This window comes from Telopea speciosissima, chromosome 5, assembly GCF_018873765.1.
Source record: "Telopea speciosissima isolate NSW1024214 ecotype Mountain lineage chromosome 5, Tspe_v1, whole genome shotgun sequence".
NCBI lineage: Eukaryota > Viridiplantae > Streptophyta > Magnoliopsida > Proteales > Proteaceae > Telopea > Telopea speciosissima.
Window position 1 is genome coordinate 61,736,160 of NC_057920.1, and position 27,852 is coordinate 61,764,011.

Sequence of the window (27,852 nt, forward strand, 5' to 3'; positions counted from 1 at the left end):
TTCGAAAAAGTTCTTGATCAGTTCTCGTGAGGGGACATGGTCGAGATTCTCACACCCATTTGGTAGTCCGAACTCTTTAGATGGGAAACAAAGGGTGTAAAATGGTCATCAAGTCACAATTAGGGATGTAAATGAATAGTCGAAATCTGTTTTCGTATCCATATCCGTTTAGTACTATCCGAATCCGTCCGAAAGCAAAACGGATGCGGATACGGATAGGCTATAGCTATCCGAAAAGCTATATTCACGTGTAAATGGATAAAATATCTGATTCGAATCCGTTTAGTATTATCCGAATCCGTGTGATAGCTAATCGGATGCGGATGTGGATATAACACTATCCGAGTCGAATCCGATCCATTTACAACCCTAGTCACAATCATGCAGTAAGAATATTGGATCACCGAAGGGTGTAAAACGGTCATCCCGGTTACGCGACTCAGGCCTAAACGTACTCACCGATTTAAGGTCGCACACCATTTTTGACTATTTAGGTTTTTGAGCCTTGTACGGCAAGAAAATCCAAGAAAAGGCTACACATGGCAAAAAATAAAACACATTTATATTCGGACCATCAAGTCACAGTCGTGCACTAAGAAATTAAGAAGGTCTCAAAACAAAATCAAAAGCAGGTCTGATTCATGGCATTCCGAAAAGACGTCATTGTCGGATGAAGAGGCTTGACGCCTCGACTCCGATCAAAATTCTTTAAGTTATAAAAAAAAAATGAGTGGAAAATCATTAGTGTAGGAATCTAGGCTTGAGTGGAAATTCTTTAAGTTATCAAAACCAACGTGAGTGGAAAGTCATTAGCCTAGGAATCTAGGCATCCGCCGATGAGTGATCATGATTATCAATCGCTCAATACTTGAATCCAACACATTTAGTAAATGACCAGATATGACAAGATAAACTTACCCTTTCTATTCCCTCCAGATCCCTGCCTAGATCAATTCCCCAGTCTCCTTAATAAGGAGGTGCAATGACCACCTTACCTCTATTGAAACATTCTGTCTAAATGGGGTCCACTCCAGCCACCTTGTTAATGGATGGTGGAGAGGAAGGAGAAGTGATAAAGAAGAAAGCGAGAGAGGTTGGAGAGATAGAAAGGAAAGTAATTGAAGAAGGGGGTTTTTCTCATCTCAACATTTCATTCTTTGTTCAAGATATCAAGCGTCAGGTTGCAGAGAAATATTCAGAAACAATAAAGGAAAAGAGGAGTTGATTTAATTATTTAAATTTTATGTAAGTTGATTTTATTTATAACTTCAGTATGTAATTAAGGATAATTAATCAAAGTTGTTGTTAGTTGTTGTTGTCTATATCCATCAAATGAGCTAGAACATTGCAATTCCAATATTTCATATATGGTAAGAAATGTAAAGCTTCATGAGGAGCGAAGCAATAGAACATTAATTACATAGAACAACTAAAAGGCAGCCAAAAGGTGCCTCCGATGAGTTTGGCGACTTGTAATGTCGATGCTGCACTGCATCACATTGACACCTGGTAACTGTCGCATCCAGTTGTCCATATCAATGAGATTTGACCGTTGGATGCGGCAGTTGCTAGGTGTCAACATTTCCACCTAGTATATATATATATATAATAAAATCATAAAAATGATGGAATCATATATCATTGAATTTTTTTTTTATTTTATACCATTGGAAATATGTTCAATAATGTAAGCATATGTGATGGAATTCACAAATCTTATAACATAACTTTCCTTGTGTAAGTTAAAAAGCTTACCAATGTTCAAATAACTTCATCATTCATAAATAAAATTGCTTGCCCTTTATAAGCTAAAAGTTTTGGATAATGTTCCATGTCCGATTGTATGCTATAACGCCTCCTAGTGTCTATTTCTCTCCTATTTTTTATGAAATAACATACCTACCTGTGAGAGGCAATTTCATGTCGTGTTTATTTATTTTTTTTTCATATAAAAAATGGTTAGAGTTGTTTTGGGTTTTCCTTTTTATGTATAAAATTGTCAAAGGTGCGCATTAAGAAGAGAATGTGTAACCTTCTTTTTACGTACCCTTGTCGTACGCCCAACATTTTTTAAATCAAAAGCTGAACAGAAAATTCCAGGATAATTAATTTGAACAATAGTTACCACAATGTCGTTGTCAAAAGTTTTCGATATATCTAGCATTTTTTAAAATACACGTGTTAAAATACAAAATTTTATCCTTATTAAGAAAAAAATCAATATTTAAAAAATTGAAATAACAAATTATCTTACACCTTAAAAGATGTCACTAAGTAAACCTCTTATATTATTCTACAGATGAAAATCTAAGCGGTTTGGTTGTTTGGCTTTCATAGTAGGCAACTCCAAGTCTCCAACAACTTATAGTTGGACCCTCAGTTAAGAATTGTTGGATAGGAATATTTTGTATGTCCATCGATTGCAGTCCAGTCCTATACTTCTATAGAACAAACCAATGCAACAACACTTCCAAAACAAGAAGGAACAAGGAGGGTTTGATGTAGGAATGCAATAAATTAATATTCTAAGCATTGGTGTATCTGAATAAAGTAAAATCACGTTATTCTATAACAACTTAGCCCCTCTCTTGGCATGATAATGTTCGTTTTGGCCCAATATGTCTCACGTCTTTAAAACGCATCATACCAAATAGAGGAGGCTATTATTTATCAATAGCTCATGATCTCCCTTCTTAGTTGATGTGGGACTAAGTTATACTCCCTCACCAATCTCCAAATCCCCCTGGTATTAAATCGTCTCTTAGTGGGGATCCCTCAACAATCTCCGGGCAGGCCGGTACTATGCCGTCTCTTGGGTGTCACAAATTCAATGATAGATTTTACAACCCTGTTTGAAGTAGCTGAACAATCTGTGAAGCTTGGACAAAATCATATGTTTATTGTTCCAATTATTAGTGAATAAATACAAAAGATTTGTAGTTATACATAGCAAGTGTTACAAAGAAAGACTATACTACGCAAGAGAATAAAAGAATATTACATGCATATACTATATTACTAATAATACAGCCAAAACTTTTTCAAACTTAAGATGATGGATGGAAAACCATTTAAAGTTTGGATATAAGGAATTGAAGACACACATAGTGTGAACCTTTGTAAGAATATCAGCATGTTGATGTTATGAGGAAATGTATGGCAAAATAATTGTTTCTTAACCAAAATTGTGATGAACAAAGTAACAATTAATTTTGATATGCTTTGTTGTTTCATGAAATACTTCATAAAGCCTTAATTGAATAACACATTTATTGTTACAGAAGAGTGGAGTTGAAGGAGACAAGGAAATACCCATGTCAAGAAGAATTCTTCGTAGCCAGATAATTTTGGATGTTGTACCAACATGATATACTCATCTTAGACCAAAACACAACAGACAGTTTTTTATTAAGCAATGAGATCGTAAAGTATGCAAAAACCTACAGTAGAGTGACGATCTGTAACATCAATAGCCCAATCGATTGCTTTTTATCATACAATGAGATCCTAAAAATATGCAAAAACCTACTGTAGACCGACGATCCGTAACATCGCTAGCCCAATCGAAATTAAAATGTACTTGAAACTCAAAAGCTCAGAAGGCTAGAAGAAGAACTCCATATCGAAGACATGATTGAAACTTTAACTGACCTAAAAGAAGCCCAAACATGAACCACATTCAGCCAGGATTCAACACTTGCCCAAGTCACACACAACAGAGAACAGACGCCCAATCTACATGCTCAGTAAGAGCGGCAATAGGAAGCCAGGCCCATCTCTGGAAAGGCTATAGACCTAAAGATTTTATAACAGTATCATAGTCGATTGAGTTAAATCACTAATGAAATTAAAGCTAGGATTGGGCTTCGCATTTCTAAGCCCATGCCCGGTTTATAATTGCTTGATATTTGAGGAAGTTGAGAGATGAATGCATAATTGGGTCTTTGAATAAAACCTTTCTTCTTTAAAGGGGAAAGAGCAAAGTTCTTTGAAAATGAATTTTATTACATTGTAGGAGAATAGCAAAACAAGCCTCCGTTTTTGGGCCCATTAACCAATGTTTGACCCCGAGATCTGACTTAGGCATTGGAGAAATCTTCCTGGGACATGTCCCAAGATGTTGACTCTCCCTGTCCTCTGGTTTCATTGTTGTATAGGTTTACGTTGGATAGAATTGGACCAGAGGAAGGAAGATCCTGACAACAAGAACAAATGTAATTTCACTTAAAAATAGGGCTAAGGAGCTTGTGATATCAATGACCCATCAAAACTCTCTTTCGTTGTTGAAACACATTAATTTCTCAACTGATTTTTATCCTGATATACCTATTCCTGACCAGCCAATGACATTCGGCCACGTGTCCCCTCAACAAGTCAAGTATTTGCCGAACCGATCCAATTGTAATGAAACGTAAGTCAGAATAGGTCGGCATGGAAGGTCATCCCCGGAAGCTAATGGCAAAGCTCATTTTGGCTCTTCTGGCTCATTTCGAAAGGGAAACGGTCCACCAAAGAATCACTAAAAGTACTTTCAGGATTAGAACTAAAATCAGGCTTCACGAATAACACAGTGCGTTGCCCTTGCGTCCAAACACAAAGATGCACAGGATGATTGAAGTGCACCCATGGAAATGCGTAAATTCTCTGGGGCATGACAGTCATTTTGTGTACCCTTTACCTAGGCATAGGTAGGGGTGTAAATGAAAAGCCGCAATCTGTTTTCGTATCCGTGTCCGTATCCGTTTAGCATATCCAAATCCATCCGAAAGATAAACGGATACAGATACGGATAGGCTATAGCTATTCGAAAAGCTATATTTATATGTAAACGGATAAAATATCCGATCCGTATCCGTTTAGCACTATCCGAATCCGTCCGATAGCTAATTGAATGTGGATACAAATATAGCACTATCCGAGCCAAAACTGACCCGTTTACAGCCCTAGGCGTAGGGACAGCACAACGCATGCGTCAAGATAGCGTTGTCTTTCCCTATTTTAATTTGATGTAGTCACAACAAATTCAATTTCTGGTCATTGACCATTTCTTAAATTCGATTCTAAATTAAAATAAAAAGCATACCAAATCTGATGGAGATGCTTACATCATCGTGGGCTGGCATCTAAATGGGGCCTACATAGTCTTTGGTCACCCAAAATAGAACAAAAAAATACCAGGAAGAATATAAAAGAAGCAGAAAGTGTAGGCAAGCGAATCGGTTCCTGCCATCGCCCATGAGGAACGAATTGATGCAGAATGTACTCATCTCCGTCTATTTGTTCCTCATGTTCCGGTCGCTACCATACGCCGTTGCACAGAGCAGTAGTCAACCGCCACCCGTCGTTCTTTATGGCTTAAACAACAATTTGACCTTTTCGGTGCACATCGGACTCGTCCTCTTGTTTTGCTTCTTTATTTTATTGTTATTCATCTCCCTCGGCATCTACAAGTGCTCCAGGATCCAAAGCAATCGAAGCATTGGCGGTAATGGCGTGGAAGGTCGAATATCACGTAGGGGAAATCGAGGGCTCGACCCGGCCGTGATCGAGACTTTTCCAATCTTCGCTTACTCACATGTGAAGGACCACAAATTGGGAAATGGAGCTTTGGAGTGCGCCGTATGCTTGAACGAGTTCGTAGATGAAGATACGATTCGATTGCTGCCCAAGTGTGATCATGTCTTCCATCCTGATTGCATTGATGTTTGGTTATCTAATCGCACAACCTGCCCTGTCTGCCGATCTAACCTCGTTCCTGTATCGGACGAAACACCTGAAACTATGGTACCGGTACAGGACATAGAAGGCGATGATTCGGATGGGGAAATCCCAACATCGGAACCAGTGGAGGCAGAGAACGTGCAAGTTTCCGTTAATGTAGTAAGCGAAGAACCACAGGTGGTGACAGTGGCAATGTCACCAGACGTAATTAATCAGACTCCAATGCAGAACCGGCCAGCGAGATCGACGAAGCTGAGTTACGCGGGGAGATTTCCGCGGTCGAATACAACGGGACACTCGCTGGTTCAACCGGGAGAAAACGTCGAGCGGTTCACCCTGCGCCTTCCGGACGATGTGAGGAAGCAAATCATGAACATGAGGCAGGTGAACCGGACTAAGAGCATGGTGGCGTTCCCAGTGCAAGTAAGTCCTGGGAAGGGTTCCCGGTCGACCGGTGAAGGTAGTAGCAGAGGACGGAAATCGATGGGAGAGAAAAGGGAAGGCCGGGTCTTCTCGATGACATTGCCTTGCTCCGGTAACTGCTCTTCATCCTAAAGCCCTTTGGTCGCCGTTGCGAGTGTGCAAGAAAGCAGTTGACGAATCTTGATCCACATCCTCTACTTCCAAAGCTCATACTTCCATCCTACTTCTAGCAGCTCACAGTCCGCCACCTGGTCTCACCAGCATCCAATGGATGATATTTAGATGATATTGAATAAATTCAAAATATTTTGAAAACCACATGAGATCCTGTTTGAATCACATTGAATCCCAAACCAAACCCACCCAACCGGTTCGGCTCATCAACCCAAACCTCTCATCTGCGTAGGTTTCAAATCGATTTGGGGCCATCGTCTTCTTCTTCCTTCTCGGCTGCTCTACTACGAGGCTTCTCCACCGGATCTGCAACTGCGTTTCTCAAGGTGCGACGAAAGCCGTTTTTGCAACTTCTTCTGCTCTTCATCCTCCATCGTGAAGAAAGCCCAAGGAAACATAGTATAACAATGATTTTAGGGATTTAGGTGCTAGGTAATTTCCGGAAAAAAAAAAACAATTAGAATGAATCATTTATCTACAAAAACAGAAGAGTTGCAACCATTTCATGAGAAATTTGTGTTTTTTTTTCTTCTTAAATCCGAGAGAAAATGGCGGATTCTTTCCTGCTACTGATTTGTTGAAATGATTCAAAAGCTTGAGAGAAAAAATGAGGAGAAAGTTTAGATTAAAGATTTTTTGTTGCCAGTAGTCTAAAGCTATGGATGTCATATTAATTTGTGATTGGATGTCATGCTTAGCTTACACACACATTCCAATTTACATACAAACCATTTCCATTTATGAGTTAAGAGAACTTTGGTTTCCACCCTTTTTGGAAATTTTCTCAGCCATCAATTCGGGTGTTAAGCAAAAGACCCAATTAGTGAGAGAACAAACCTGTATTTTCTTATGGTTTTCTCTTTGAGTTTTAAGAGAAATTATTCTACTCATGGTTGATGTATTCCTAAATATGTTTCGAATAAACCATGGCAGTCCAAAACCTTGACTTTCCATTTGCAAAGAAGCCAATGGCAAGCACCCAACTTTGGAAGCATGAACACAGGGGCTCTGCCTTTCACACTTGGCTCAAAATAGAGCTTTTGGATCGATGAATGTGAATGTGCCACTGACTTTGAAGATTGAAGACACGAAACTTTGTAATTGCAGAGAAACAATTTCCCTGCAATTAGATAGAGAGAGAGAGGGATTAGACTTTGCTTCTTATAAAGCAAAAGTAAAAAGAAAAAAGGAATAGAGGGCCGGAACCTCTGTTTGTTATGACAAATGGAGGCGGAAGAAATGTTACATGATAACAACAATAGGGCTTTCTATCATATGCTTCATGTTCAAGATTCTCAGAGGCAGCAGAGCTCGTCTGCGTCGGCTTGAAATCCATGGGAAGATGTAGACAAAAATGCTGTCCCCCAAAACAAATTATGGAGCTAACACTGTGATCAAATTTGTGGAAGGCTAAGCCTAACCCGATCTGGTGGAAGCAGAGAAGAAGGGAGAGATGGAGAGGATTTGGGAATTTTCAGGATTTCTCCTAAACGATCTGAAACCTAGGTCAATGAGAGGTTTGGGTTTAATGTAAGTGAAATGGCTTTGGATTGATGAGTTGAATCGATCGGGTGAGTTTGGTTTGAGGTTCAATATGGTTCAAACAGGATCTCATGAGGTTTTCAAAATATTTTGAATATATTCAATATCATCCGTTGGATGCTTGTGAGGCCAGGTGGCGCATTGTGAGTTGCTGGAAATAGGATGGAAGTACGAGCTTTGGAAGTAGAGGATTTGGATCCGACGAATCTGTGACGTCATTGACTCGCTCACCTGTTTGACTCTCATATTTGCTGCCCCCTCCCCCCAACCTTCGTTTTGTCGTGTAAATTCTTCCAACTACATTTTTTTTGTAGGGTTTTTTATAAATGCCCTTTTGAAAATGGCTAAACTTATAGGTGTCCCCTTGAATTTTCACTAATTCCATGAGGACTCCTGCTTTCCAAACTAAGGACCACTATAGTCCCTCCCGTTAGACAGAGACATTATGTTATAACGGATCTCAGTTTTTAACATTGATGGACCATTCTTCACCTTGATAGGGTAGAATGACCAATTTGACCTCAAAAAATTGGTCCTATAAAAATCATTTTTTTTTTAATTTTATAAGAATAAAGAATCAGAGAGGGAATATTCCCTCTCCTCCTTCCCCAAATTGCAAAACAGAGACGGGTTAGGGTGTTTTTTTTAAAGCCACTGCCACATCTTGCGGTGGCCGAACCAGGAGGCGGCGGCCTCAGAAGGACACGGCGAACGACGTCCGTCCTCTGGTGACCATGTTGCCGGCCTCAGATTCTGGTAAAGCAACCGGGGGTTTTAAGGTTTAACCCTTTGCAGAAAATTCATCTGGTTATGTGGTTTCAAACCATACCCGTGTGGATTCTAAGCCTACAAATTGGCTGGATTTCTAATCTAGTTTGTTGTTCTGTCTTTAATCTATCTCTCTCTTTATCATTCTAATGAATTCAGATTAGAATGTCTCAATTTCTTCATCTTTGGTTTTATTGTTCTGTCTTGTTTCAAATTGATAATTGGTTAATGTCTTAAAGCCTTATTATTGGTTAAAATTCTGCCATATTCGGATTTCAATTTGCCTTTCTAGTTTTCTAGTTTCAGTTTTTGTTCTGAACTCCAAGTTCTAGTAAAAGATCTGATTTTCCTAGTTCAACTCAACTTCTACTTAATTTAAAAATCGATTTCACTTGATGTTTTGAATATAGTTTTACTGCTAAATCTTCAACTTGAATTCCTAATCGATTTCTTATTTGAGTTCTCACAATTTCCTATCAATTCTGCACTTTCTAGGCTTCCTAGTTGAAGAAGGTTTTCGTTATAATTTATAATCCCACTATCCAACTTTGAATCAGATTTTGCATGTCCTCTCTACCTATTAAACATAACCTATAGTTGAAAGTTTCAGGTCAACAGATTGGTTTTGTTCGGGTTATTAAATTCTCTCTAATTCTGGTTCTTGGTCCTTTTCCCTGTGATCTTGTGGCAAGCTCATCTTCTGCTGAAAATCTCTTGGTACGAGGATGGAGAGAAGCTTGAGAGAGATAAATTCAGCCCATGCAAATGGCCAAACGTACAAATGGGTTAAAGAATACCTGCAACTCATCTTCCACAATCAATTTGGGGAAGATGAGTTGTAGGTTTTTTTTTGTTTTTCAAGAAAGGGCATTTTTATCATTCTACCTATCAAGGGGCAGAATGGTCCATCAATGTTCAAAAATTGGGATCCATTATAACATAACGTTTCTGTCTAACTAGAGGACTATAGTGGTACTTAGTTTGGAAAGCAGGGGTGCACACGTAATTAGTGAAAAAAACATCGTAAAAATGATGGATCATGTATATATCATTGAATTTTTTATTTTATACAATTGCAAATATGTTCAATAATGTAAGCTTTTATACTTGTCTTGTGTTTAAAGCTTACCAATGTCATATTTATATTTATTCAAACAAATTTATCATTCATTATCAAAATTGCTTGCCCTTTGTAAGCTAGAAGTTTGGGTTAATGTTTCATGTCCGATTGCGTAGTGTATGCAATAACGCGTCCTTGTGTCTATCTGTCTCCTCTTTCCTATGAAATAACATATCTACCTGTGAGAGGCAATTTCTATGGTGTTTATGTTTTTTTATCATACAAAAAAATGGTTAGAGATGTTTTGTGGTTTATTTATTTATTTTCTTATGTATGAAATTGTCATAGGTTCATATTAAGAACAAAATGTGTAACCTTCTTTTTTTCTGTCCTTGTCTTACTCCCAAAGATTTTTTAATACAAAGGATGAAAAGAAATTTCAAAATAATTTAAGCGATAGTTACCACAATGTCATTGTCAAAAGTTTTCATTATATCTAGCATTTTTCAATACACATGTTAAAAGACAAAACCTTATCATTACTAAGAAAAAAAAATGTTAAAAAAAATTGAAATTACAAATATTCTTACACCTTAAAAGATGTTACTAAGAAGACCTCTTATATTATTCTACAGATAAAAATCTGAGCAAGTTTGGTTGTTTGGCTCTAGTAATGGGCAATTCTAAGACTCCAACAACTTATAGATGGTGGTTGACCTTGACAATATAAAACAATTGTCGGTCATCGAAAGTAAAGCTAAGTGGAGTATTTAAGTTTCTTTTCTATAGATAGTGTAAAAGTGAGAAAGAAAATATTGACCGAGTAAGGGACTCTTTTTTCTTTGAAAAAAAAAACAATCCTCTACAATGCCCAAATCTTGTGGTGCATTGCAATGCAGGCCTGAGAGCTTGACACATAAATGATGCGACATCCAACAGTGTTGAGCTCGAGAAGAAAGTAAAAAAAAAAAGTTGCCTTGCATCGAGCTCGCACCATTGGATGAAGCTTTTTCCATGTGTCCAGCTCTCAGGCCCGCATTGCAGTGCACCGCAAGATGTCCACACTGTAGAGGATTTTAGTCTGTTTTCTCTCCATCTAATTTCTTTCATTTCCCTTATAATTATATAACTGTAATCCATTCACAACAATCTTTAGACTCTGTCTAGTTGTAAGGGAAATTATAAAAAAAAAAAAAAATCAAAGTTAAAATTAATCAAAAATAAAAAGAAACTTTGTTTAAATTAATCATTACCTCAAATTCTGTTATTAACTTCAAATCATGCTTAAGCAAACGGAGGGTTGTCGTAGATCACAAACGAAGGAGCGAAGAAAACCAAAACTCGTTTAGGGGCGTGCGAAGCGAGTATGCTTCAAAATGGATGCGCAAGCTAGTGCGCAACGGCTTTTCAGCTTGTTGGATGCACTAACACGCTTTATAAAATGTTTATGAAATACGGGGCGTGCTAGGAATTGGCAAAGCGATTTTTGAGGCTTTCACCCAGAAAGCTGAACTAAATTTGTTATGAAGTTTTATTTTATTTTTCATCCAAATCCTTTGAAATTAGAAAGTAAAATTATGATTATGTTGAATATCAAAATTACCAATAAGACATATTTTTAAATTGGTAATACAATTATGATTACAAAGTTTCCTTTTGCTTTGTTAAGAAGAAATAAGTACAGAATATTGGGTGAGTTTGCTTGACCATAGAATTTGTAACCATACTTTTTTGCCCCCAATAAGTTGTCATGTACTTAGAGTGTCTAAAGATGTAATTTTACTATCATCTTCCTTATCCGGAGGTAACGCTAACTTCCTCTCACTCTGAAGTCCTTGAGGGCAGCGGCTTCGAAGAAAGTTGTGATCGTTGAGACAATGATGTTGTTGATTGTGATGACAAGAGTTGCAGAGGTCTCGATGAAGGTCTTAGGCTTTGTGAGCTTTTAATTTCAGGTTAAAGGTCACCGTAATTGGTCTGTTCTTGGCTTCCAAGAACCTTACCAAAGGAGAGCATGATGGTGTTGAGTGCTTGCTTGGGCTTGATTCATCTCTCATTTTCACGAAGATACAGAACAGAGAAGGTAAATGACCTCTCAAATAGAGAAGAAATGGACTAATCAGGTTTCCTAACAATGTAATTTTGTGATGAGAGGAAAAGACCCTGATCCGCAGACAGATGCTAGATGTTGCAAAGGAGGGTGGAGGCGGGGGTGGGGAGTTGCAGGGGAGAATCATTCGAACCGTTTCTTCTACCTTTATGTAAGAACTAATGATAAAGGTAAAAAAGAAATATCAGCTAGATGTCTTGGAAGAGAAGTTGCATAGGAGGGTGGAGGCAGGGCCAGGGAGTTGCGGAGGGGGAGAGAGAGAGAGAGAGAGAGAGAGAGAGAGTCATTTGAACGGTTTCTTCCCCCCTTTCTTGAAGAAATATGCACGGTCCAACTGGATTCTCAATTATGATCTCACACCAAAGGCATGAGCAAGCAAACTTTACACATGGACCACCAAAGGCACTATTACTGACAACTATTGACAACTCAGTTAACGGTCCTCAGATCGGATCGCCAACCTATCTTAGAGACTACGTAACCCTAAAAAGGGCAAAAGGGCATTTTGGGGAATAGAACCAGATGTATAACGGACAATAGAAGGAATGAAGGTGAGGGGCTTTAAGAACAAAACCGTGGGTTTTTGGTCATTGAGGAAAGCTCTAAAGCCAAATCCTCCATTTCCGGTCCAGTTAACCGTTGTTTGACCCCGAGATCTGACTTAGGCATTGGATAAATCTCCCCTGGGAAAGCTAACTCTCACTATCTTCCGGTTTCATTGTTGTGCAAGTTTACGTTGGACAAAACTAGACCGGAGGAAAGATCATGGCGTCAACAAGAACAAATGTAATTTCACTTAAAAATAGGGCTAAGGAGCTTGTGATGTCAATGAGCCACCAAAACTCTCGTCCATTGCTAAAACCCATTAATTTCTCAATTGATTTTTATCCAAGAGGTTCATTGCAAGAGGAAAACTGAGAAATTAGTCGAGTTGTTATCTGAGAAACACTTCCAAAGCGGCTCATCTAATAGGAACCAGAAATTTCTTAAATGGGTGTTCTCAAAAAGCCTTAGAAAATAGCAATGGAATAGAAATTCAAAAAGCACCATAAGGTAGCAAATGGAGCGAGAAACAAGAAAACATGTACTTGGATAGCAACTTTAATACAATATGGTATCCAAATTTAATTCAATATGGGCTCAAAAGATGAAGAAGGGAAGAAAAAAACGGTTACAATAGTCCCTTGTAACCATTATGGTTACTAACAGATAAACCCAAGAATATTTTACTAAAAAAAGAAATGTGACATGTGCAACTGATCAAATTGGTTCTGTCATTTATTTACTTATTTATTTTTGATTATCCAAATCATAATGGAAAAATTAGGTTTTGACTCAGTCAAATAGTCAGTTCGAACCTGATCAAGAGTCATATAAACTCGCCCAGTATATAAAAAATGGTCAAACTCGATCATAGAGTTTTTTTTGGATTCACGTACATCTGAGTTTAGTCAGAGGGTTTTTTGTTTTTTTTTTTGTTTTTGGATTCACACTCGTGTGTGGTCATTTTTAATCCACTCTCTCTCTCTGCTGCGAAACCTGTAGCACCACCCATCTTCAAGTATATTACTCCCTACATCACCCCTCCCCTACCACCTGTGCTGGCCCTACCACTGCCCCTATTGTGAGCCATTGTCGACCATCCTCTCTAGTCTCGGCACCCTATCCCCTATAAACCACCTGTCTTTCATATATGCGAAGTTACATAAGTACCCATATCTTATCAATTGTTCAAATTAAGAAAACAATGTTAAGAAAAAATTAGTGAAACATTTTACTTCACTCCATATAGTGATGTATAGAAAGACATAACAAAGATGCTTGTTCTTCTATTCTAATTGACCCGTAGAAAGGGGTGCCAAATCAGAGGAATTCACTCTTGCGACTCATTTCCTGAGGAATTGTTGGTGATTGTTCAACAGTTTGTCCGCCCCTGGGCTTAATATAGTTGGGCCTTTTTGAGGGGGCTTTGCACCAAAGAAATACTCTTGCAAATCATGACTCATGAGGAGAAGAAGGGAGTGCAGGTAAGGATATAAACGGATTGAATTTGGTCGAATAGTGGCATTATCATGTTCTTAACCCATTCATACAGATTCGGATATATTCTATTAATTTTTGGACGGATTCAATTAGTTTTCGGATAGTGATCTTTTGAATATGGATTCTCCTAAGTGGATACGAACATGGATCGAATACATAATTTCAAATATCCATTGACATCCTTAAATATAGGCTCTCGAGGTTGTGGATCCTTCTACACACGGTACTGAAGGTTTGATTTGATGTGACTTCTATTTCAATTTCCTGGAGATATTTTTATTTTGGAAATTCGCAAGTGCACGGTGATCATTTCATGTGCCCTTCTGTCTAGGTGCAATGCTAGCACACTGCACTCACCCAGGTAACAATCTCTTTCCCTATTTTAAATTGATGCAACCAAAACAAATTCAATTTCTTGACCAAAAATCAATTTGTTAACTATTTCTTAAAATCTATTCGAAATTAAAATGAAAATTATACCAAATCTGGGGACCGATAGAACGATTGATAACGCGTCTAGTGTGATCTACGCGGTCTTTGGTCACCCAATATATACCGAAAAAAAATTTCAAGCGAATGTACAGAAACAGAAAGTGTAGGCATGAGCATCAGTTCCTGCTATCGCTAATGACGAACGAATTGATGCAGAAGCATAGTAACTGTTCGATCCTTGGCCTGTTTGGGCATAGTCTAGCAGGCCAAAATATAGTCATCTGCATCTACTTGTTTCTCATGTTCCGGTCGCTACCATACGCCGTTTCACAGAGCAGTAGTCAACCGCCAGCCGTCGTTCCCTATGGCATAACCAACACTTACAGCCCTTCGTCGGCGATCAACAATTTGACCCTACACTTCTTCATGTTTAGCGCCATTTTTTTCTTGTCCTTCATCTCCCTCTGCGTCTGCAAGTGCTCCCGGACCGAAAGCGATCGAAGCATTCGCGGTAATATCGTGGAAGGCCGAATATCACGTAAGGGAAATCGAGGGCTCGATCCGGCCTTGATCCAGACTTTCCCAATCTTCGCCTATTCACATGTGAAGGACCACAAATTGGGAAATGGAGCTCTGGAATGCGCCGTATGCTTGAACGAATTCGAAGACGAAGATCCTATTCGATTGCTGCCAAAGTGTGATCATGTCTTCCATCCTGAGTGCATTGATGCTTGGTTATCTAAGCGCACAACATGCCCAGTCTGCCGAGGTAACCTCGTCCCTGTACCGGGCGAAACATCTGAAACTATGGTGGTACCGGTACAGGACATAGAAGGCGGATCGGATGGGGAAATCCCAACATCGGAACCATTGGACGCAGAGAACGAGCAAGTTTCCATTAATGTACTAAGCGAAGAACCACAGGTGATGGCAGTGGCACCAGAGGTAATTAATCAGACCCCAATGCAGAACCGGCCAGCGAGATCGACGGAGCCGAGATACGCGGGGAGATTTTCACGGTCGCATTCAACGGGGCACTCACTGGTTCAACCGGGAGAAGATGTCGAGCGGTTCACCCTCCGGCTTCCGGAAGACGTTAGGAAGCAAATCATGAACATGAGGCAGGTGAATCGGACTAAGAGCATGGTGGTATGCGGATAATTATCGTCTACGGTTCTCTAGTTCTTCTCACAAGAGGGGGTGGGATCCATGCGGGGCACTTGACCGAACAGTTTGCCCAGGTGGGATCCACCCTCCTCTTGTAAGAGGAACTAGGAAATCGCACTAGTCAAGGAACCGTACACGAAAAAAATTCGATGGTATATCCAGTGTTATTGAGTCCTAGGAAGGTTTACCGGTCGACCCGTAAAAGCAATAGTAGAGCAGGAAAATCGATGGGAGAGAAACCGGAAAGCCGAGTCTTCTCGATGACAGCGCCTTTCTTCGTGAAAGCCACTTCTCCTCAGTCACCGAAGATGATACCAAAAGGGGATGCTCCGGTGACTTCTCCTCGTCCTAAACCCCTTAGATCGCCATTGCAAGTGTGCACTAAAGCTGACTAAACTGTGGTGTTTATTTTTTATTTTTTTTTCATATTAAAAATGGATAGAGTTGTTTTGGGTTTTCCTTTTAATATATGAAGTTGTCATAGGTGCACATTAAGAATAGAACGTGTAACCTTCATTTTACCTGCCCTTGTCTTACTGTTAAAAGTTTTTAAGTCAAAAGGTGAATAGAAAATGTGTCAAATAAGTGCAATATTCATTTCACTATTTAAAAGCAAATTGAACCGAAAATGATTCGATTTTGGTTTTTAAAAATAGAATTTAATTCGTCAAGATTACTATTTGATTCTTAGATTAGAAGACTCCCATAGAATAGTAAGTAGTTTAGCAACTAATTTCTTTTTTGAAAAAGAAAATTTCTTTTTTGAAAACGAAATTGTTACGTGTATAAATAAAATAAAAAATAAAAAAAAAGAGAGAAAATAGAATATGATTTTGGGGTTTTATGGACGAAGTTGCCAGATGTTTGACTTATTGGGAGGTAGTCGGCTTCTTTTCTCCAAAGAGAAATTATAGAAATCAAACTCTGAGTGGAGAATTTAAGTTTCCTTTCTACAAAAGGTGTAAAAGTAAGAATGAAAATATTGACCGAGTAAGAGACTCTTCTTTCTCTGTGAAATGGGTGTTTCTCTAGAAAAAAAAAATTCCTCTACAATGCCCCAATCTTACTGTACACTACAGTGCGGGTCTAAGAGCTAGACACATGGATGATGCGACATCCAACAGTGCCGAGCTCGAGAAGAAAGTAAAAAAAGAGTTGCCTTGCATCGAGCTCGCACCGTTGTATGAAGCTTCTTTTACGAGTCAAGCTCTCAAGCCCGCATTGCAGTGCATCGTAAGATGTCCACATTATAGAGGATTTTAGTCCGTTTTCTCTCCCGCTAATTTCTTTCATTTCCCTTATAATTATATAATAGTTAATCCATTCGCAACAATCTTTAGAAAAAATATTTCTACATTATCAAACATGGGAGAGGACCCCAAATGGATCCAAGTAGTTAGATTATTTAATTAAATTTTTTTTAAGTAGTTCAAGTAGGTTGATTATCTAATTACTTCAAGTAGCTTGATTATTTAATTAGTTCAAGTAACTAGATTATTTAATTAGTTTTCTTTAAGCCATTAATTAGTCTCTTTTTAATTCACATTAGTTAATCAAAAGGATTAACATTAGTTGATTAATGTTTTTTTTTTTTCCTTTTTAATACAAGAATCAATCCTCTTTTTTCCCATATCTTTCTCTCTAACCCAACCTAGCTGCCGCCCTTTTCATTCCATTTATTAATTTTTTTATGCAAGATTATGGTTGTCTATTTTCCCTCTCTCTCTCTCTCTCTAACCCAACTAGCCGCCACCCTTCTCAGTTTGTGCAACCCTCGGTCTTCCTCTTTCTCTTAACTCTATCTTCTTTGGAATTCTCTCTCTCTCTCTCTCTCTCTCTCACTCTCTCTACTGGATTAACATAACCCTTTTTGTAGATCAATTTCCCAATCCTGAAAATCATGGGCGACCTCAATTCTTGAATCACCTATCTCAGGCCTTCACATCAGATGGATCGATTCCGTACTTTTGAAGCCCTGAAACTCGTCATTCCAAACTTTGGTGACACGAACCATTTGCTATCAGCAACCATGAGTAGAGTTCAGGGAATTTATGTCTCATTTTCATCGCGTTGCTGCATTTCTTTCATTTTTTTTTCAAAGCAAAGAATGTAAGGCGTATAATACGTTTAATACGTGTATTGACGTGTTTAATACTCCAATTTATAAAAATTGCATTTTTACCGTATCTGTAGTTTAATACACAAATACATGTCTTTTTTATTCAAATATTTGGATACGTGAATAATACGAGTATTTAGGGATGTAAATGGATCGGATTCAGCTCGGATAGTGATATATTCGCATCCGCATCCGATTAGCTTTCGGACGGATTCAGATAGTGCTAAACGGACACGGACACGGATACGGATCGGATATTTTATCTATTTACATGTAAATATAGCTTTTCGGGTAGCTATAGTCTATCCGTATCCATATCCGTTTAGCTTTCGGATGGATTTGAATAGTACTAAATAAATACGGCCATGGATACGAAAACGGATTTTGGCTATTCATTTACATCCCTACTTGCAACTCATGAAGGGACTGTAGGCTCTCGAGGTTTTGGATCCTTCTACACTAACGGTATTGAAGGCCTGATTTGACATGATTTCTATTTCAATTTCATGGGGAGATTTTTATTTTGAAAGCTATTTAATTTGATTTTATATATTGTTTCAGTTTTGAAATTAAAATTGATGAACACATGGTTAATTTGATGGGCAAAACAATACTTTCATGCTAAAAGTAAAACACCACCCTTCTACTTCTCTTGATAATCTTATCACCACCATGCCACCACCACTGCAATCACCACTACCGCCCTGCCGCCGCCATCAACATCACTGCCACCTCCACCACCAGGCCATCAACACCTTCCCAGCCCCACTCTTGTCCCCACCACTACCTCCGCTGACCCCACCCCACCCCACCCCACCACACCAAACCAAACCAACACCACTCTTAAAGAAATATAAAAAATCTATCCTAAAAAATTGAACTACCAAATAAATTTCTTATTTTTGAAATATTATGGGAGAAAGAATGCAATCTAGGTGAGTGCAGTGAGTTAGAAAAAACAACGCAGTAGAACGGCAATTTTGCAGAAGAAGTACAAAGGGAAAGAGAAATCACACACACACATGACAAGATTTTATGTGGTTCACCCCCAAGAAGGAAGGCTACATCCACACAGTTTGGCCCTTCTGGCTCATTTCGAAGGCAAAACGGTCCGCCAAAGAACCACTACAATACTTTTTGGATTAGAACTGAAATCAGGCTTAACCAGTAACAGTGCATTGCCCTTGCGTCTAGACACGAGGATGCTCGAAATGACTGGCGTGCACCCATGGAAATGTGAAAATTCTCTAAAGCATGGCGGTCATTTTATGCACGCCTATGTCTAGACGTAAGGGCGACACGTACACCGCATGCGTCGAGGTAGCATTCTTCTTTCCCTATTTTAATTTGAAGCAATCAAAACAAATTCAATTTCGTGACCAGAAATCGATTTGTTGACCATTTCTTAAAATCGATTCGAAATAAAAATAAAAAGCATGCCAAATCTGGACACCGATAGATCGATTGATAACGGCTCTACTTGTATGTGATGCAGATGCTTACATCATCGAGGGCTAGCATCTAAATGGGGGTTACGTGGTCTTTCGTCACCCAATATAGACCAAAAAAAACCTGGAAGAATATAAAAAGAAACAGAAAGTGTAGGCAAGCAAATCAGTTCCTGTTATCGCTCATGAGGAACGAATTGATGGAGAAGCATAGTCACCCTTCGTTCTTTGTCCTGTTTGGGCGTAGTCTAGCAGCCCAAAATGTACTCATCTCCGTCTATTTGTTCCTAATGTTCCGGTCGCTACCTTACGCCGTTGCACAGAGCAGTAGTCAACCGCCCGCCGTCGTTCCCTCTGGCTTAACCAACACTTCCGACCCTTCGGCGACCAACAATTTGACCTTTTCGGTGAACATCGGACTCGTCTTCATTTTTGGCTCCTTTGTTATCTTGTTCTTCATCTCCTTCTGCGTCTACAAGGGCTCCCAGACCGAAAGCGATCAAAGCATTCGCGGTAATGGCGTGGATGGCCGAATATCACGTAGGGGAAATCGAGGGCTAGACCCGGCCGTGATCGAGACTTTTCCAATCTTCGCCTACTCACATGTGAAGGACCACAAATTGGGAAATGGAGCTCTGGAGTGCGCCGTATGCTTGAACGAGTTCGTAGACGAAGATACGATTCGATTGCTGCCCCAGTGTGACCATGTCTTCCATCCTGACTGCATTGATGCTTGGTTATCTAAGCGCACAACCTGCCCAGTCTGCCGAGCTAACCTCGTTCCTGTATCGGGTGAAACACCTGAAACTATGGTACCGGTACAGTACATAGAAGGCGATGATTCGGATGGGGAAATCCCAACATCGGAACCAGTGGAGGCAGAGAACGAGCAAGTTTCCATTAATGTACTAAGCGAAGAACCACAGGTGGTGGCAGTGGCACCTGAGGTAATTACTGATACACTAATACAGAACCGGCCAGCGAGATCGACGAAGCCGAGTTACGTGGGGAGATTTCCACGGTCTAATTCAACGGGACACTCGCTGGTTCAACCGGGAGAAAACGTTGAGCGGTTCACCCTCCGGCTTCCGGACGACATGAGGAAGCAAATCATGAACATGAGGCAGGTGAACCGGACTAGGAGCATGGTGGCGTTCCCAGTGCTAGTGAGTCCTGGGAAGGGTTCCCGGACAACCGGTGAAGGCAGTAGTAGAGGAGGGAAATCGATGGGAGAGAAACCGGAAGGCCGGGTCTTCTCGATGACACTGCCTTTCTTCATGAAAGCCACTTCTCCTCGGTCACCGAAGATGACAGCAGAAGGGGATGCTTCGGTAACTTCTCGTCCTAAACCCCTTTGGTCGCCGTTACGAGTGTACACGAAAGCTGCTCACGAAACTGTGGCGTCATGGACTCCCTCTCAAATTTGACCATCATTTTTGCTGCCCCACGCAACAACCTTCGTTTTGTTTTGTTGCGTTAATTCTTCTAACAACATTTTTTCCCCATCTGGTTGACTCAGCCTCAAACCTAACCTGGATGGATCACGTCTTTGTATTTTTAAATACAAAATATGTGTATAAATTAATAAAAAAATAAAAAACACGTAAAATATATGAAAAAAAATATCATAAAAATGATGGAATCGTATCATTGAATTTTTTTATTTTATACAATTGCAAATATGTTCAATGATGTATATATATGTGATGAAATTTATAAATCTAATAACATAATTTGCCTTGTGCAAAAATGTTTACCAATGTGATATTTAGACTTAGTCAAACAAATTTATCATTTATATGGATAATGTTCCACATCTGTTTGAATGTATGCTAACGCTTCCTTGTGTCTATTTGTCTCCTCTTTCTTATGAAATGACATATCTACTTGTGAAAGACAATTTTGTGTTTTTTTTTTTTTTTTTTTTTTTTTTTTTTTGTCTTATGTATGAAATTGTCATAGGTTCACATTAAGAACAGAATGTGTAACCTTCTTATTATCTGCCCCTTGTCTTACTCCCAAAAGTTATTTAACGCAAAGGGTGAAAAGAAAATTTCAAAATAATTTGAGCGATAGTTACCATAATGTCATTGTCAAAAGTTTTCATTATATCCAGCATTTTTTAATACACATGTTAAAAGACAAAAACTTTTCATTACAAAGAAAAATTGAAATTACAAATTATCTTACACCTTAAAAGATGTCACTAAGAAGACCTGTTACATTATTCTACAGATGAAAATCTGAGCAGTTTGGTTGTTTGACTCTGGTATTGGGCAATTTTAAGACTCCAACAACTTATAGTTGGACACTCAGCTAGATTCATTGATTTTAGGGTTCATCTTCCTCAAATGGTTTAGAGTTTGATTTTCGGTTTCAAACCCTAAACGATTTGGGGAAGATGAGGGCAATTTGGTTACTTTACTCTTTAATTTTGGTGGGTTTATATCACAAGGGCATTTTGGTCATTAGATTCCCTGAAACTAACATCTAACGTCCCACACTAACTGTCACGCCCCCATCCCGATGTAAGATAATTTACCACAATAGGGGGTGACTAGGACAACCACACATCGTCTCAATACCTACCGGGATCACAGATACAGTGTCCCGAGCCACAGTCCACCTTGTCATCACAATATGACCACAGAAAGGAACGTACCTAATGGAATAAATCGTTCCAATCACAGAGTTAGTGGAAACAAAATTTAATTTTAAAACATGTGAAATTATAGAGCATCGATTCTCTAATGATAACACATATACAATATCAGTGTTTGTAACTATTCAATCTCTCCTATAAATAAACATACAATTTATACATGATTGTGGAATTAATACATAAATTAAATAGTAAATAATTACCCCAAGGGCACAAATCTTGGGTGTACATCTACATCCAAGTCATAGCCACTGGCTCCACTTGATTCGCATCCAACGGTGCTCATCAAGAGTAGTACCTCTTGCATAACAGCTAAAAGGGGGTTGCGCAACGGGGTTAGCTACACTAGCTAGTGGGGGAACAAAAGAGAATGCACATACATCATACAATCAGTATCAAACAGAATGATGCATGCAAATGTTAGATTCATGTTTCACCTAACACACAATTCTATCGGTCAAGTGTATGCTACTGTGATAACTCGGGAGACACTGAGGGTCACTTATCCTATTGCCACAGTGAAACCTCAATTATCACGGTAGAAGCCATCATGACCACCCAGTGGCAGACCCCGATAGCCATCACTACCCCTGTCCTGGCCTGTCCTACCTCCATAGACCATGGGTACTCAGACTATCCAACACATAAACCCCTGTTGACAAGGGTTGTAGCATAAGGGAACAAGCATCCTAGCCACAGATATACTATATGCAACTCCTATTGTCCCGAGAGGTATTCCGGGTGCATCAACGTCCCATTCCATCTAATACCCGGGTACCACCACGGCACGACACATACAGATCAGGATGGCATATAACAATTTTCATGATTAAATAAATTGGGATTCCGATACCGGCACACCCGGCACCGTAGCCCGATACAATGGTGAGCATACTATCATATTCATAACAGCTCACATTTGAATAATAATGCAATGCACACTGTTACACCCGCACCCCGGATCATAATTAATTATTATTTCTTCCCCGTGACGTGTGGTTATCATCGCCACGTATGCCGGTGAGTCTGTTCTCACCGTGGTCAAACCCGCTACAAAATTTTGACCCAAGCGGGTTTACCTATGGAGGAAACTATTCGGGGTCATGGGGGACAAACCATGACAAGGAAATAGTAAGTTCTAGCCCTTAATTTTATTTATTTATCCTTTCCTCGATGCCCTCGAAGTGCGAGTCAAGATTTGGAGGGCTATTTTAGTTGAGTTGGGAATATTCTATTTGTGGGTCCCACTTATTTAAGGGAGCGTGTGATGAGCTTATAATTCCATGGTGGATGGACCCATCCCCAAGTGGGTTCTTTTCTATTTTGAAACCTCGTGGGCAAGCCTATTTAGTTAAGAGGCTCATTCAACTTGAGGGCCCATTTGACTCTATTTGACCCAAAGATGGGTTAACCCATTCCTTTACTCCTAAATAAGACCATGGGTCAACCCATTAAGCCCTCTTGACCCATTTAACTTAAACTACCCATTTGGCCTAATGACCCATTTATCTTGGATCTACCCATTTAACTTAAAGGACCCAAGACCCATTTTCTATAAATAAGACAAAGGGGGAGAAGCATTCATTTTGATTTCTTCTCCCATCTAACCTAAATCGTGGAGGAGAGAAAGAGGAGAGAAAGGAGAAAGAAGAAAGAAGAAAGAAGGAAAGAAGAAAGAAGGAAGGAGAAAAGGAGAAGGAGGAATGGAAAAGCTTGGTTGAAGGCTTGGAACCTCACCTTGTGGAGCCCTCTACGTGGAGCTTTTCTACATTGGGGAAGGTAAGCCATTGAAACCCACATCTCTTCATCTATTTTGAGTTTTGAGGTTTGGGAAATGGGAGAGATTCGACCTAGGGTTCTCTTGGAGCCCAAGGAATCGATGGAACCTCTAAACCTAGACTATGGTGGAGTTATTTCACTCCATTACAAGTCCTAAGCCTAAGTAATCTCTTTCCATTTAAGAAATTTAAGGTTTCTACCCTATTATGTCCTAATTTAGGTTCTCTTTGTTTTTCCTCTTAAATCCATGGGATTACATGGACCTAATGAAGTCTTAGAACCCTAATGGACCTAGGAGGAAGCTTTCTTGAAGCCTCCATACCTTTAAACCCCTTGGAAAATGAATCCCTAGTGAGAAACCTTTCAATTTTCGGCTCACGGTATGTGGTTTACATGTGGTTGCACTGAGAAACCACACCGCAACCACCCTTGCGCAGAGACCTTCCTAAGCCCCCGGTTAGCTAGGATTTACATGTGGTTTCGGACCGCAAGAAACCACCCGAAATTACCTTCCCGAGAAGGCCCCTGTGGAGCTCGGATTTACACTCGGTTTCGTTTTAGAAACCACATCTCGCAACCGACCTTGACTAAAACTGTCCCGAGCCCCTCGGTTTCTAGGATTTACACTCGGTTTCAGTTTTCAAACCACATCCGCAACCGACCTTGACTAAAACTCGTCCGAACCCCGGTTTCTAGGATTTACATGTGGTTGCGAACTTGGGCATGAAACCACTCCGCAACCACTTTGTTTCCAAACCTTATACTTAATGATTTATGGGAGACCTTTTGGGGATCCGTCCCTTTACTTAATTAACCCTATTTTCACTCTTTATTTAGGTTTAAAGTTTTCATCTTGTGACGTGTTACTTGATTTCGGTGACAACTCATAACATCGGGGCATAACACATATAGTGAGTGGGTTTGGTTGTTTGGGTTTGATATTATTATTGCATTGTATATTATGTAATCATTATAATTAATAAGCATGTTTGCGCATATTGCATACTTTTATATATAATTGTTATAATGTTGATTGGTAATGTTGTACCTTGATGGGTCTCGTGCGGGTGGGACCGTGCCGGAACCCCGAACACTATATACATTTATGAAGAAATTATGTTGAATGTCATGTTGAATCGTATGCGCGTGCCGTAGCTTGGTAACCGGGCACTAAACCGGATGAAAAGTTGATGCGCCGGATTACCTCTCGGGACGATAGGACTTGCATGTAGTTGTGGCTAGGATTTTACACCCTTATGCTACGACCCTTACCAACAGGGGTTTAGGTGTTGGGTAATCAGCACACCGGATTCGTGGACGTGGGAGAGGCCACCATGGTAGTATTGGTTATCGGGTCTGCCACCGAGTGGTCTTGGAGGCTTCGATCGGCGTAGGTCCCAGGTGACAATTGAGGTTTCATTGTGGCGATAAGTTAAGTGACCCACATGTCTCCCGAGTTGTCACAAGAGCATATACCTCGACTTAGTTGTGATGTTAGGTGGAAAATTTACTTAACATATGCATGCATCATTGGACTATGTGAATTGTGTGTTTGTGCATCCCCATCCCCTCACGGCTCGTGGAGAGCTAACCCCTCGTGTACACAATTTTTAGATTATGATGCAGTACGGAGGAGCCGAAAGTCGTGTTAGAGGAACATGGCAACGGTGTCCTTGTGACGATTGCGCCTACGGGCCGTGAGAATTCTAGGGACTTGTTCCCCTTTGTTTATTTTAGGGCGTAGGCCCAAGTAAAAACATTTACTGTTATACCATTGTTAATCATTATTAGATGGTAATGAAAAATGGATTAACTACAGTATTTATCATCTAGGCTTTGATCATCTTGTAACTATTGATTTTATACGCTTCCGCAAAACTATTGATCATTTGGAATGTAATATTTCCCTTTCCGCACTCTGATATTATATTGTTTTAATATTAGTTATGGCTATGCATTGGGACACTGTGTCAGTGATCCTGGCAGCTTAGTAGGATGACAAGCGTTGTCCTAGTCACCCCTTATAATGTATTTTATCCCTTGTTGGGATGGGGGCGTGACACACACAATGCTTATAATTATATAATAGCATGCTTAAGACTATCAAATATATATATTCAAACCCAACAAAGTCACCCAGAACCCACTCACCTAACACGGGTGTCACCGTGTGTGGTTGACATGAATCTCACCTGGGCTCCCCGCTATCCATCGAGTTGGGTAGCCTAAGAACACAAAACAATTATTAAGGTATGCATAGGTGGGTCTCATGCTAGGCCCCCAAGGTTAAAATCAAGTTTCAACCAAGACAACACGAGCGGACTCACAGACGATTTCAGCAGAGGTGAATCCGTCCCTGACTCCGTTCAGGCAAAAGGTAAAAACAGAGCGAGCGGACCCACGAACGGAACTCCCCAGTTGGATCTGGTCGTGCATCTGTTCGACACCTGAGACACACTAAAAGGGAGTGGATCAACGGACGGATGAGCTTCCTTAGTCCGCCCATGCATCCGGTCGTTCCCTGAGACACACCTGAGAGCAACGGACCCACGGACGGAGGCAAACAGCGTGAATCCGTGCCTTCGTCCGCTCAGGCCAAAACATAGGGATTATACTGGGCGAGCTCGCGGGCGGTACCACGATTGGTGGATCCGGTCGTACGTCCGCTGGCAGTCTCTTTCGAGATTTCAAAGGGCTTTTGCCACAGCTTGAAGCTTGGAGCTCCCTTGGCTCTCAAGGTCATGGGAGGGGTGTCTAAGCCTTCCTAGGGTCACTAGGACCTAGGTTTAATCCATTGATCCAAGATCCAACAACGATTTGGTCTCAAATTGGTCCAAGGGTTGGGTTTCAAGGTTCAAACCAAAGGTAAACAACAATGGCTGTAATTGCAGCACATAGGGACCATTCCTAGAGCTAGGTCAGCACCATTAAAGCTCCCAATTAGGGCCAAGCATCACCTTGAGTCCCAAATGGAACCCTAGGTTAGCTTAAGCTCAAGGAAATCTAAAAAAAAATAGAAATGAGAATCGAGAAGTGCCAAGCTTAAAGCCTTACCTTGGTGAGATCCTTCCAATGGAGAAGCAAAACCCAAGGCTAGGTGAGCTCCCTTGCTCTCCTCCCTGCCTTTCCATCTCTTCTCCTTCACCTACTTCTTCTCCCTTCGTCCGGACAGCAAGAGGAGGAGATGTGGGGCAGCCAGCCATCTTGGCATAGCTCCCATCTTCTTCCCTTCCCCTCTCATTCCTCTCCTACTTCTACTTCTTCTTCTTCCTTCCTCCTTCTCCTTCTTCTCTTGTCTCTTCTCCTCCACGGTTTGCTTGGGAGGGGGAGAGATAAGAGAATAAAGGATATATTCTCTTATCCTTTAAGTGTAGGAAAGGGGCCTTAGGCCTTGTTTGGTTAGTTGCCCCCAAACACAATTAACCCCTTAGACTTCAAATGGGTTCTAATTAGGTCATAGGTCATGTTTGGCCCAAGTCATAGACCATTTGGTCCATTTAGTTAATTAGGACATGTTTGGGTGCACCCTAAGTCCATAGGACCTATTTGTCCACTAAGGTTCATTTGGTTTTAGTTAAAAATAGTAAAACTCATTATTTACTTTAAATTAAGTCTTGTGGGCCCACTTTTATGGCCCACTTAACTAATTAATGGTAAGGGTGGGGGTCCACATAGTCCAAAGGTCTAATTAGGGTGTCCGTGACACGGGGGTGTGGGCCCCACAAGAAATTAAACCAAAAGGGTAGGTAACAGCACGGGCGGATCCTCGAGCGGATTCAATTTAAGTGAGTCCGTTCGTGACTCCGGTGCTACTGTCAAGGCCCAAACTTCAAGGAAAGTTGCGGGGCTTTGACCCATACTTCCAGGACTTCGAGGGGATAGTTATAATAATATTTTAAGTTCAAGGTCATTAATGTTGACCATAGTCATAAGGCATTACCCTTTGGGTAAGGTCCAAATTGCCCCGGGGTATTAGGGGATATTTCGGGTGCGGGTATAACACTAACGGACTGGACTAAAGTGTTACAATGTTTTGAAAGTAGGGGGGCATGTGTAAATTGTAAAGTTGTAAAGGTGCGTTTGGACAAATGGGCACTTTGAGGGGAGCATTTGGAAAAAAAAACGCAATTTTTTTTTGTGATTGTCTCCCAATCTCATTAAAAAAAAATGAAGGAATTACTTATGCTTTGTCTTCATTTCAGTTGTTGAGTTGATACACTTCAGCAGCAGGTGCTACATTAATGGATTTTATGATTAGGTACAAGGTGAATTATGAATCATTTGTGGAGGTGTAATAGAAATGTAGTAACCTGCGTGATTAAGCAGTTTGAATTATAGACGATTGTTGACCTTGAGAATACAAAACGATTGCCGGTCATCAAAAGTAAAGCTAAGTTGAGTATT

The 27,852-nt window shown here is 40.1% G+C and overlaps 3 protein-coding genes across 3 annotated transcripts; all 3 read left to right on the top strand.

Moving 5' to 3' along the window:
• Positions 1–5,235: 5,235 nt before the first annotated feature.
• LOC122663196 (E3 ubiquitin-protein ligase ATL6-like) lies at positions 5,236–6,276 on the top strand. Its single transcript, XM_043858899.1, has one exon. It carries the CDS (start codon positions 5,236–5,238, stop codon positions 6,274–6,276), a length of 1,041 nt encoding a protein of 346 aa, XP_043714834.1.
• Positions 6,277–14,468: 8,192 nt separating this feature from the next.
• On the top strand, positions 14,469–15,434 carry LOC122663197 (E3 ubiquitin-protein ligase ATL6-like). Its single transcript, XM_043858900.1, has one exon. It carries the CDS (start codon positions 14,469–14,471, stop codon positions 15,432–15,434), a length of 966 nt encoding a protein of 321 aa, XP_043714835.1.
• A 3,758-nt stretch (positions 15,435–19,192) lies between these two features.
• On the top strand, positions 19,193–20,434 carry LOC122663198 (RING-H2 finger protein ATL32-like). The gene has a single exon (XM_043858901.1). The coding sequence runs from the start codon at positions 19,193–19,195 to the stop codon at positions 20,432–20,434; it is 1,242 nt and encodes a 413-aa protein (XP_043714836.1).
• Positions 20,435–27,852: the final 7,418 nt, after the last annotated feature.

Bases quoted from the DNA above. Each gene is read 5' to 3' on its own strand.
- LOC122663196 (XM_043858899.1), top strand. From the start codon at position 5,236: ATGAGGAACGAATTGATGCAGAATGTACTCATCTCCGTCTATTTGTTC.
- LOC122663198 (XM_043858901.1), top strand. From the start codon at position 19,193: ATGAGGAACGAATTGATGGAGAAGCATAGTCACCCTTCGTTCTTTGTC.
- LOC122663197 (XM_043858900.1), top strand. From the start codon at position 14,469: ATGACGAACGAATTGATGCAGAAGCATAGTAACTGTTCGATCCTTGGC.